Source organism: Clinocottus analis, unplaced genomic scaffold, assembly GCF_023055335.1.
Source record: "Clinocottus analis isolate CAN_PGR_092001 unplaced genomic scaffold, fCliAna1.0.p SCAF_6, whole genome shotgun sequence".
Lineage (NCBI taxonomy): Eukaryota > Metazoa > Chordata > Actinopteri > Perciformes > Cottidae > Clinocottus > Clinocottus analis.
Window position 1 is genome coordinate 21649262 of NW_027176218.1, and position 11832 is coordinate 21661093.

The 11832-nt window shown below is 42.8% G+C and overlaps 1 protein-coding gene across 1 annotated transcript in view; it reads right to left on the minus strand.

Moving 5' to 3' along the window:
• carmil2 (capping protein regulator and myosin 1 linker 2) overlaps positions 1 to 6974 on the minus strand; it is a 43432-nt gene extending 36458 nt beyond the window's left edge. The window contains exons 1-9 of the mRNA XM_068602491.1: positions 6941 to 6974; positions 6690 to 6793; positions 6231 to 6281; positions 4041 to 4100; positions 3184 to 3305; positions 2235 to 2332; positions 1969 to 2039; positions 1770 to 1843; positions 856 to 931 (exon numbers count right to left, since the gene is read on the minus strand). Of these exons, the coding sequence (XP_068458592.1) occupies positions 856 to 931; positions 1770 to 1843; positions 1969 to 2039; positions 2235 to 2332; positions 3184 to 3305; positions 4041 to 4100; positions 6231 to 6281; positions 6690 to 6793; positions 6941 to 6974 (690 nt within the window). The remainder of the gene's footprint in view (positions 1 to 855; positions 932 to 1769; positions 1844 to 1968; positions 2040 to 2234; positions 2333 to 3183; positions 3306 to 4040; positions 4101 to 6230; positions 6282 to 6689; positions 6794 to 6940) is intronic.
• Between the last annotated feature and the right edge of the window lie 4858 nt (positions 6975 to 11832).

Genomic DNA, 11832 nt, shown 5'->3' on the forward strand with positions numbered 1-11832 from the left:
GGTTTGTACAGATATTTGTGGTATATTTATATGCTTTAATGTTATAGAAACACTACACTTGTCTCATACTGTTTGTCTGAATGAACCTGCATTCGCTCTTTGTCGAAATTAAAATGTTTGAAAGAGCATAAATTTTACACAGACCATGGAATTTCCCCCCATCTCTTACGGTAAATGCTAATGGTCTTAACCCCAAATTGCTCCCCTAGCTGTGCCTACAGTGTATGAATGTTCGTTAATCTTAATGGGCAGGAGGAAGCTTAGCTCCTCCCATCAGTGTGTGAAAGGGTGAATGATGTCATGTGGTGTTAAACAGCTTTGAGAAGACGAGAAGACTAAAAATGCACTATACAAATAAATGGACTATACTTGTTTATCTACTTTATAGTCTTCCAACTACTCAAAGCTCTATAACACGACATGACATCATTCATTCATTCACACACTGATGTGAGGAGCTATCATGCAAGGTGCCACCTGCCCATCAGGTCTATCTAACATGCATACACCATAGACACAGCTATGGGAGCAATTTAGAAGATTCTGGTCAAGGAAGTTATTACTTAATGGAGAATGGAGAGGGGGGAATAGCCTCCATTAAATGTTTGCAAGATGGATGGATGGCAGGCAGTAAGAGTTCTATGTATGAGTGCCACTATTCTCCTTTCAGAAGTTTTTTTCACATTGTGTCACCGTTTGCACGAGGTATACGTTGATTCTCTTTGCATGTGAAGCGTCTACATTGTTGGGATAATGGGGGTTACATGCAAGTGACACCTTTGTTTGCAAAAACCTTTATTCGACCCTTTCACTATTCTCTAGCAGCAGAAGAACACAAACAATAGAAGAGTTTACCAGTTTGAGGTCTTTGCAGTAGATCTTGGTAAACCACTGGTTGAACGACAGAGCGGCGACTGTTAATGCCAAGTCCCTGAGAGAAAAAGAAGAGGAATTTAAAGAGCTTTTCTTTTCTGGGGTTTTCAAAAAGCATCAATGTGAAGAACCAAAGTAAGCTAATCAATGAGCTTATGAATGACGTGAACGCTAGCACTAGCTACTCAACTTTAGCTGTGTAAAGTTTGGAAATAACTGAAAGGGTTAGTTCTGAAATTTTATAGCGGAGTTGTATGTATACTCTGATTCTGAGGTTCATTTGCTGCTTTTGTCAATGGAGTCAATTGAAAAAAAAAGCAATAAAACGGGTTTCAGTTCTCCGTCTGACAGCAAGATGAAGCAGCAGAAATACATATTCAACCACTGGAAAAGATTAAGAGAAATAACATTTTTAAATTTATTTAAATAAATAAATGTATTTATTTATTTTTAGAATAATTGAACTACTTTACCTTGCTCTCAGACTGATATAACTAAAGCCACCTGTGCTCTCTTACAAGACTCCATTGACAAAACCAGTAATTTTACTTTGTAGAACACAGAAGCTGCTGGTCTACTTCTGCTCCTACCAGTTAGTTAGTTTGTGTTATTGTGTGACTTTCTGAACTAACATGACGTCCACATCGGGACACGACTCTGCTCCTCCAAACATGACGACTGCCTTTAGGGTGAAGTACGCAATACACCGGCTGTAACTGTATATGTAGCAGCAGCATTATCATACACAAACATACAACAGGTCAGCACCTTGACACTGAAACATGCATACTTTGACCAAAGTGGGGATGGATTTGAGTACATAAGAATATAAAACAAACTCAAAAAAGCGATATACCCCTTAAGATTGGATGTAACAACACTGTACTGTATCTCACCTGGTGTCTAAGTGGCTGAAGTCCTGCAGGTTGAAGTCTCTCCAGCTGTTGACGCAGTAGATGTTGTCCACATCCTGCCAAAACAGTTAGCCATGCTTCATCTGGACACACCACTGACTCTTAAGTAGTTTATGGCAAAAGAGTTTGGTACACATGGACTTTTAAAGTATTTTACGTTGCGGTACATGAAAATACTCACCCACTGAATCTCCTCTCTGAATGGCATCTGGTTGAAATCACACAGAGCAGCATAGGTATCAGAGAATCCCCCTGAGGAACACATTCAGACACTCTCCATCTGCAAATGATCGTCTGGGTGCATGCGCTAATCTGCTGTTGACAAAATAAATACTTCTACAAGATACATCAGCTAATCTTCAAATCACCAGGTGTTGATAACAGATGGACGCTGAACAGACGCCAGTCTGAGGAGAGATGATTTACTGTGAAATAAAGAACGCATACCACAGGAACCGGGCCGACTGTCCAGCTGCTCCTCTATCACATCCGTCAATGTGAGGAGTCTCTGCTGGAGGTCTGGAGGACTCGTCTGGAACAGCTTTCTGAGGATCGAAGGACAAGAAGTATACCGCTCAAGACTAACATGCATGCATAAAAGGCCATGGTAGCTGTGGGGCTTTGAGCTGACTTCTAACGTCAGCATGTTAACATGCATAAAGTGACAATGCTAACATGCTAATGTTTAGCAGGTACCACGTTCACTATGTTCATCATCTTAGCTTAGCATATTAGCATGCATTACTTCGCGTTAAACATTCAAACATGTCATGAGTTTTACAGGTATTTGGTCAAAAACTAAATATTGGACAAACTGAATCTTGGACCTGATGATTCAAGAAGTAATTACAATTCTTTCTTTTCTCGCCTTGACTGTGAGAACGAAGTGTCATGACAGTCCCTTCAGTAGTTGAGATATTTTATTGATAGATGTGTTCAGAGAACTGGATACAGCTCTACAGGCGGGCTCCCAATAATTCCTGTTATTCAGTGGCGCATGAAGCCAAAAGGCTCGACTAGCAAGTGATTACAATTAAAAGTCACAGCTAGCTCGGAGCTGGAAGGCTAGACAACCGAATGGAGGGATGGCTGCTAACTTTAGCTGGTACGAGCCAACTGTATTTGTCATTCTCATGCGTCTGGAAAACACTGTTAACTGTCAGCTTCACCTCCTCCAGCAGTGGGCAGTGTGCCTGCTGTTGTCAGCCGATTTCCTCATGCAACGGTCGGTCGTAGGAAACCAATACAAAAAAGAGTGTGTGATTGTTTGAGATAGGATTTATGGGATTTTCAGAAGAATTAACAGATTTTTTAGCACGCTGGATTTTGGATATTTTATATAATATGTATTTAAGATCATTTCATATTATGAGTGGAGCAGTTGAGTGAGACTCACCCTGGAAAGGAATCAGGGAAGACCCTCTTCAGTGAGGCGGTCATGTGACTGACCATGGCCTCCAGATCCTCAACGTACGACACACTGAAAGACAGAGTGTGCCTGTCTGTCTCCAACACAATCTACAACACACGCATCAAATCATGTATGTGAACATGTTAAAAGAGTAAAAACATAGAAGCAATGGCTCTTTTTCCTGCTTTCCATCTATATAAATTGACATATATAATCTCACAGTACTTTACAATGATTAGTCTGTACATTGCTTAAATATTTATTTTCATCATGGAAGCATCATTTATTCCATATCCTTGATGTAAAACATCAGTTACCTCCACTAGTTGAGCTCAAAGCCAAAATGTTCACTGGTTGATCAAGATGCACTCAATGCTAGCTAACTAGTTAACTAGATGCAACATGCAGCCACTAGTTAGCTGGTTGCAGTTTCTCAGACCAACATGTTAAATAGTCCACAATATGCAAATACAGTCCTGATTGGTTGTAATTTTTAAATTTTGATCTGGAAAACCTATAGGAAGCCTTTCCTCCCACCTCCTCATTAGCATGCTGTGCAACGAGTATAACTCGTGAGCAATTTGGGTTTCTCTAGCTAGTGAGCACTTCAAGTCTCACTAAGTAGCTAGTCAAGTTGAAACACACTCCAACTAGTTAAGTGGAAAATTTGAACTTTGAATAGTTCAGCTAGAGGAGGAAACTGACATATGATGTCAAGGATATGGAATAAATGCTAAAAAGGCCTTCCATACAGGACAAACCAAAGGAATGGAAAAAGAAAATATGTGATTAAATATCATAAATAAGTATGGTTTTTATTATTATTTTTCAAATGATTGTACCTGTGTGTGACTTTGAATGTTGATAGCGCAAATCTCCAAGTAGCTGAACGTTCTCTCTACCTGTTCACATAGACACACACACACACACACACACACACACACACACACACACACACACACACACACACACACACACACACAGAGGGAGAGATATAACTCTACTTAGGCCCTCACTAATATACCTTTTGGTGACCAAGTAGTCTCGACATGTTGGTTTCATTTGTCCAGGTTTTAAGATGTTTTTTCCATGAAGGTAGTAGCTAAATTAATTTGAACGTTCAACAGCAGCTTCTTCTTCTTCTTTCCAGAAACTTGATCACCTTTGCAGAAAGTATTTAGTTGGTAGAAAGCAGTTTCATCTGAGAGGGCTAAGAAACCCAGAGGAACAGGGCTGTCTGTTCTGGAAAGACGTCTTTTTCTCACGGCGAGCTCCAGAAACTACATTTTGGGGACATCCTCAGCACATACAATTACAAAAGGTTAAGTCAATCCTTAAAATAAAGCAGTGTCCCTTTACAAGCCCTCACCACAGGTTTGAGAGCAATGCCACCAAACTGACAATTCCCTCTAAGCGTCTCAGTTTGTGTCTTTTGAGTAATTGTTGTAGGTTCAAAGATGTAAAACTCTTTAGCATAGAAGCAAAACCACAAAGACCCCAAACTGTGCTGGAAACCACATCTGAATAATGTAAAGACAAAAGGGTCAAATTCTATTGTAATACAGCACAAAACAAAAGATCCTCAATCGATGTTCATGACATATATTGTACACCTCAGATCCAGTAGGAGCCATTCCTGGCCCTTAACCAGTGACCAGCCTTTTAACCCTTGCAGGTCTGTTGGAGGGGTCATGGGAGTTTGCCTATCCAGTCTAAAAGTGTTTTGTGGACCTGGAGAAGGCATGGGAAGTCCTGGCATTACAGGGAATAGGGTTGCTGTATGACCAAAGTGAGCGCAAGAGCGGAGAGGAGAGGGTCTAGTTTGGAGACCTCTGACTGGCATTTCAGCTATTTGCAGATGATGTGGTTTTGTTGGCTCCTCCAGAGCGTGACCTGCGGTTTGCAGCCAAGTGTGAAACAGTTGGAAATAGAGTCCGTACCTCCAGGTGTGAGGCCATGGTTCTCTGCCTGAAACGAGAGATCGCACCGTCCGGGTTTGGAGTGAGTCATCGCACCAACAAAGAGGGCCGACATGGTGAAGAGGGAGCTGAACCGGAAGGCAAAGCTCTCCATGTACCAGTCCGTCTACTTCAACCCTCGCCTGTGGCCGTGAGCTTGGGGAAGTGACTGGAAGAATGAGATTGTGTTTGCAAGAAGCAGAAATAAGCTTCCTTCATAGGATGGTTGGGCTCGGCCTTTGAGATATGGTGAGGGGATCGGACACCTCAAGGGAGTAGAGACGCTGCTCTTTTGTGACGAACGGCGCCAGCTGAGGTGGTCCGAACACATCCAACTGGTAGAGGCAGAACAAACTGGAGAGGCTTTATGTCTTGTCTTGCCTGGGAACGCCTTAGGGCATCCTAGGAAGAGCAGGAACTTGTTGCTTGAAAGAGGAATGTCTGGAATAACCTGCTAAACCCGCTGGCCTGCCACTCACACATAAAAATGAGGTATGAACATTTGTGTGCATATCATTTTTTGCTTTTGGGATTCATGTGTAAATGAAGAGAAACATAGATGGCCACCCTTTCACAACACCGCTTGCAACCCACAATCTTACAATCCCTCATCTTGTGACACATAGGAGAGCTCGGGATGAGAAGGGTCACAGATGAAACCCAGCAAGAAAAATAAAACCTAGATATATAAAACTAGACCATTATATGTGGTAAAATAGATGTCTTAAAGGTCCAGTGTGCAGCATTTTGGGGGATCTATCAGCAGAAAATTAATATCATTATTCACATCTATGTTTTCTTGAGTGCATAATTAACATTTTCACGGGTTCAGAATGAGTCCTTCATATCTACATGGAGGCCACCGTAGTTCTCCAATACGTTTGTGACACTGCGGCGACGTGAGCCGCTGTTTGACTTCTGTAACAGTTGGGTTATTAAGGTATGGATGAACAAGCAGATATTGTTTCCACAGTCTTGGAAAACGAGAAGTGATTGAAAGGGTAGTCCATCTACAACCGCATAGCCAGATCCCACCAAAAGCGGCACACTGTCCCTTTAACGGATGTGATTTACCCTGACAGGTTGCTTGCTTATAACCAGGTAACCTCTCCACAGACTCAGCACCTAAGACAGAAAGATGAGAAAGAGGAGAGAGACATGATGTTAGATTGGGACTGACTGCTTGTTGCATTTACAGTATTGAACCTGAGATATTGTGTTTAGTTGGTTTCACAATTATCTTTGACACTCAGTCAGATAAAGATCATTTAGACCAGGTGTCGTTTCAGCTGCTATTACACTTTAGTTCTGCATATTCCTGGACAACATTAAACAAAATGTCACAAACCAAGTGACACGCATGTCCTGATCAAACAGGATACGGTCATGATACAGGATTGTGCACACTCGTCCTTCACATACATCTATAATGATCTGATTTCTGTTCATTTAATGCAAATACGTGGGATCTATTTTGCACTTGTTTCATAACAAAGCCTTCCTTGTTCCAGGAGGAGTTCGTCCATCACTCACCATAAACCTGTTGGCCGGTCTCCCACATGGCTGACTGGAGTGGTTCAGAACGACAGGCGTCACCAGACAGACCCTGTGAGGCTTCAGCAGCTCCGAGATCTCATCTGGTCACAGGTTTCAGACACAAACAGGTATCCGTCACCACAGGCTGGTTAAAATGCTAAATGAACTGTACTTGTTTCTCTCTTTTCTCGTCTTCCAACCACTCAAAAGCTCTTTAACACTTCATGACATCATTCACGCATTCATACCCTGATGGGAGGGGCTGAGGTCCCACTGGCCCATCAGGACTAACTAACATTCACACACCACAGGAAGAGCCACGGAGGCAACTTGGGTGAAGTGCCTTGCCCAAGGACACATGGACGTGGAGCAAACCTCTGCTCTACCACCGAGTCACAGCCACCTAGTGGTTATAGCTGTAACTACAGTCTGAGAGCAGAGCATCAGCCGTGAGCTTGGACCAATCACACGCACGCACGCAAAGAAATAACAAAATAAAGGTCATGGGGTGGGCTCTTATTGTGAAAGGCCGGCTCAGAGCCTTAGCGTGTAGAAGTCGGAGTATACAGAGGTCACCCTGTTACGTTGTCTTTAGATAGACATTTCGTTTATATTTATAAATATTTATTTTGTAATATTCTGTTGTATGCAGACAAGACAAGTGCTTTTAATATTGTATAGAGAAGTTTTGACGATAATTCATGTTTACTTTGTGTTGAGGACCTATTTATGGAACAAAAGATGTTGATAGCTGATTGGGCACAGCAGGTTGTTTGGTAAATATAATGAGGTGTGTCACTTTTCTCTTTTTGAAGGCTCGATCAGAAGAACATTTATAACAAAGCATATCATATCTACTGTTCATCAACACGCTGATGAATTAATAGGTCCGATTCAATCCAATGTTTTATAACCATCCATCCTCGTCAGAGGAACTAATCGTGTTCAGCTGTTGTCTGAACACACAAGAGCTCACTATGGCACCTCCTTTTAGACCACGGTTTCTACCCATCGGGTGACAGGGCAGGTTTACTATGAGTGAAAACTGCCACCGCCACTTATTTATTAACTATTGATTTGTTTCCACCTGCGTGAGATGCCTTCAATGTCCTGGTCGGGAACCAGGGAGCTGTTAGACCCCAGAGAACAAGCAGGAATATCTTGAACAATGCATGAATTGAAATGAATGAAAATGAAGTGTAAGTTTATTGTCGGTCTTGGAATAGTAAACCTACGAGCAAACTCTCAAAGTATGTTTGTCTTTGTGCTATATCGTGTTATATAGTGTTACGTCGTACAGCTTCACAGATGAGCAGCGGACAGCAGAAGGTCTCTTTGCTCCGTTCATAACATCTTTAACAAACCACAGTTTGAGTTATGTTTCCTCCTCTGCTGGTAGAGTGGAAACAGCTGTGAGCTGAGGGCAGACTGACTCATCACGTTCGACCTTTGCAGCAGCAAGCCTGAGCTGAACTCCTCCTGATGTACCACAGTGTGATGTCTTACGATGCAGCATGAATTATTGACATGTTTATTCAGCAGCTGAGAGTTATCCACCTGCAGTCCAACACTTTTAAAAGTGTTTCCACCATTAAAGGCTCCCGCTGGTGTTTTTGTCATTCCCCTTGTCACATGTAGGACCACAGAATGTTTGCACATTTTAGACCGGAAACTACAAAGTAATAATTCTAATAATCAAGATGGGCTCGGTGACATTGGAGAGACCCAACAAGCGTATGTTAGATCCAATTATCAAACCTAAACAAATCAGTGTTGCCAACTGTTTCCCAGAGAACGTAGCGAGCAGCATTAGCTTTAAGAATCGCTAAATCCAGTAAGAAAGTCTTCAAAAGTCCCGTAAACAACCAACATGACAATAGAGCGCGACAGGATGATGAGGTTTGTAGCTAACAGGAAGTTAGCTGCTTCCTTCCACAAAACCAAACAGGATATTTCATTTGATTCTGGATCATTACAGAAAATAATCTCCGTGGCAAACAAACCTTCATGAGTCTGACAGGTTGTGTTCATATGAACATGTTTGAATCGTGCGCACAATCGGCAGTGAGGAGCTAACGCTAGGCTCTCAACGCTAACTCGTGACCTTTAGTCGTCTCAGTTACACTCTTATTCATTCGGGGTATTTTTCCTGACCTATTTAATATCGGAGAACAAATAGGTTGACCGCAGACCTTATTTCAGACATCTAACCAACAACACATTGACTTCAGACGAGGGAACCGGAAGTGTGAACTGTGCTGACTCATTTCTGGCTGTGAGGCGTCCTGCAGCTCTCTGTCAGCAGCTCGTGGAAGACTCCGGTGACGGGAGCTGGTCAAATAGATCAGTTTGATTGAACGGACTAAAAGTGTTTCTAAAAACATTAAACAGCCTCGCTTTAAGCCAAAGTGAAGAAGTAGATTTAAGTAGACCCCAATACAATTCAACAGCATCACAAAGTGAGCAGAAAGTTGAATCAACGCCTCAATAAAACTGCTTGAAAACCCCGAACATCACGTCATTCAGGAGGATTCATCACAGGGCTGTCGGCTCAGACTGTCGGTGGACACAAGAAACTACAGACGTGTGTGATGGGTTCTATGCTCGAGGTTAAACCTTGAAGATCAGGTGCTTTACTGCTCTATTTCCATATCTTCAAACTGTGAAGTTTATGTGTGTAGCACATTTCAACGAGGCGATTCAAAGTGCTTCACATAAAACTATCAAATCATAACGCAACAGGATTTAAAAACAGTTAAGAAAACATTAAAACAGTTAAAAAGCAAAATAAAAAATGAATAAAAGTTGCAGTGCAGTTTGAGAAATCAATTGCAGTAGTCTATCACAGGTCTTAATGCACGTTGTTTATAATGCTTTCATGTTTCTCTCTTTTTTCTTAAACCTTTAAACCTTTTTGCACTTCAGTTGGACAGAAGAGAAACATACTTTCAATCTTCTGTATGTTTGCACATTTGTAAAATTGACAATAAAACTGACTTTGACTTTGAGATGCAGCAATTTGATCTGGTTCAATTAAAGGCAACAGCAAACAGAAAAGTCTTCAATCTGATTTAAAGGAGCTGAAGGTCTCTGAGGGTCTCTGCAGACCTGCAGCTTTCAGGAACCTTGTTCCAGATATGTGGAGCAGAAAAGCTGAATGCTGCCTCTCCATGTTCAGTTCTGACTTTTGGAGCATGACGTAGACCAGAACCAGAGGACCTGAGGGGTCTGATGGTTCAGAAGGTCGCAGCAGATCACAAACATACTGAGGCCCTGAACCGTTCAGTGGTGATGAAGCTGGCTTACCTCGTATGTTCTGGGAGACGGAGTCCATCCTGTCAATGAAACAATGGTACTGATGGGAACGAAAAGCCCAGAGCGTGGAGCTGTGATCGTCTACAGGCTGAGTGTTTCACGCCACATATCAATACATAAAGATGAAAAAGTGGAGGGAAACCCTTGTTGTTAACATCCCATATGTTCAGATGTAAAAAAAGAAAGAAGAAGAAAGGAAATCTGTAGCAGAGCAGAAACCAGAGGAGGAAGGTGTTGGTGTGTGGCGGCAGAAATCTGAAAATGTAGGTTGAAGATACCAAAGATGACGCGCATACACACACACACACACACACACACACACACACACACACACACACGCACACCACTTCTTTCTCACAGATGCGTGGCTTCATGTAACCCACGTTCTCTTTTCCACCCGTGCATGATGCACAGACTTGTCTCCTTTTCTTTCTTTTTGTGCACGTTTTTGTACTTTGGCGCACACATCCTGTTCGAGTCACTGCTGTAGGGAACGTAAATAACGAGCTGTCAGGACCTCCTCCCTTTTCTCTCTGTCTCTCACACACAAAGCTCATCGTACCATATTACCCCACTAGAGAGCTCATAGTACCACAGTACCCCACTAGAGAGCTCATAGTACCATATTACCCCACTAGAGAGCTAATAGTACCATATTACCCCACTAGAGAGCTCATAGAACCCCACGAGAGACCTCATATTACCCCACTAGAGAGCTCATATTACCCCACTAGAGAGCTCATAGTACCCCACTAGAGACCTCATATTACCCCACTAGAGAGCTCATAGAACCATTGTATCCCACTAGAGAGCTCATAGTACCCCACTAGAGAGCTCATATTACCCCACTAGAGCTCATATTACCCCAGTAGAGAGCTCATATTACCCCACTAAAGAGCTCATAGAACCATTGTACCCCACTAGAGAGCTCATAGAACCCCACTGGAGAGCTCATAGTACCATATTACCCCACCAGAGAGCTCATAGCAGAGGACTAACACAGCCAGTAGACATTGTTTTAGTGGGGTGAACAGAGGGGTAAGAGCATTGTCTGAGAGGGTGGAGATGTAGAGAAGTCTATCACAGTACCTTTGATTGACAGATGGTCCAGTTGTATGGCTCTAGGGATGGATGATCCACACAGTCTATCAGTTCTGCATGGCAGTGAGCGCAGTCTGCAGCTGATCACACTCTCCTGTTGCATGATGGTACCGTAGAGAGGATGGCTTTCGTCGTGCATGATGGTGAGCAGTTTGATGAGGGTCCTTTTGTCGGCGACTGAAGTGATGCGCTCCAGTTCAGCACCGACCACGGAGCCAGCTTTCTTCACCAGCCTGTCCAGTCGCCCTGCAGGAAGTACAGCTGGCTCTGCCCTTTCTTGTAGATTGCGTCCGTGTTGGCAGACCAGCCCAGTTTATTCTCCAGAATTACCCCCAAGGTACTTGTATGTGCCGACCAGCTCCACACTGACCCCTCAATGGACACTGGTAGCATGGTGGGTTCAGACCTGCGGAGCTCCACCACCATTTCCTTGGTCTTAGCTGTCTTGAATTGTAAGTGGTCGTGTTTGCACTTCAGTATGTTAACCCACGCAAGAGCTCATCGTACCATATTACCCCACTAGAGAGCTCATCGTACCATATTACCCCACTAGAGAGCTCATAGTACCATATTACCCCACTAGAGAGCTCATCGTACCATATTACCCCACTAGAGAGCTCATCGTACCATATTACCCCACTAGAGAGCTGATAGTACTATATCACCCCACTAGAGAGCTCATAGTACCATATTACCCCACTAGAGAGCTCATAGTACCATATCA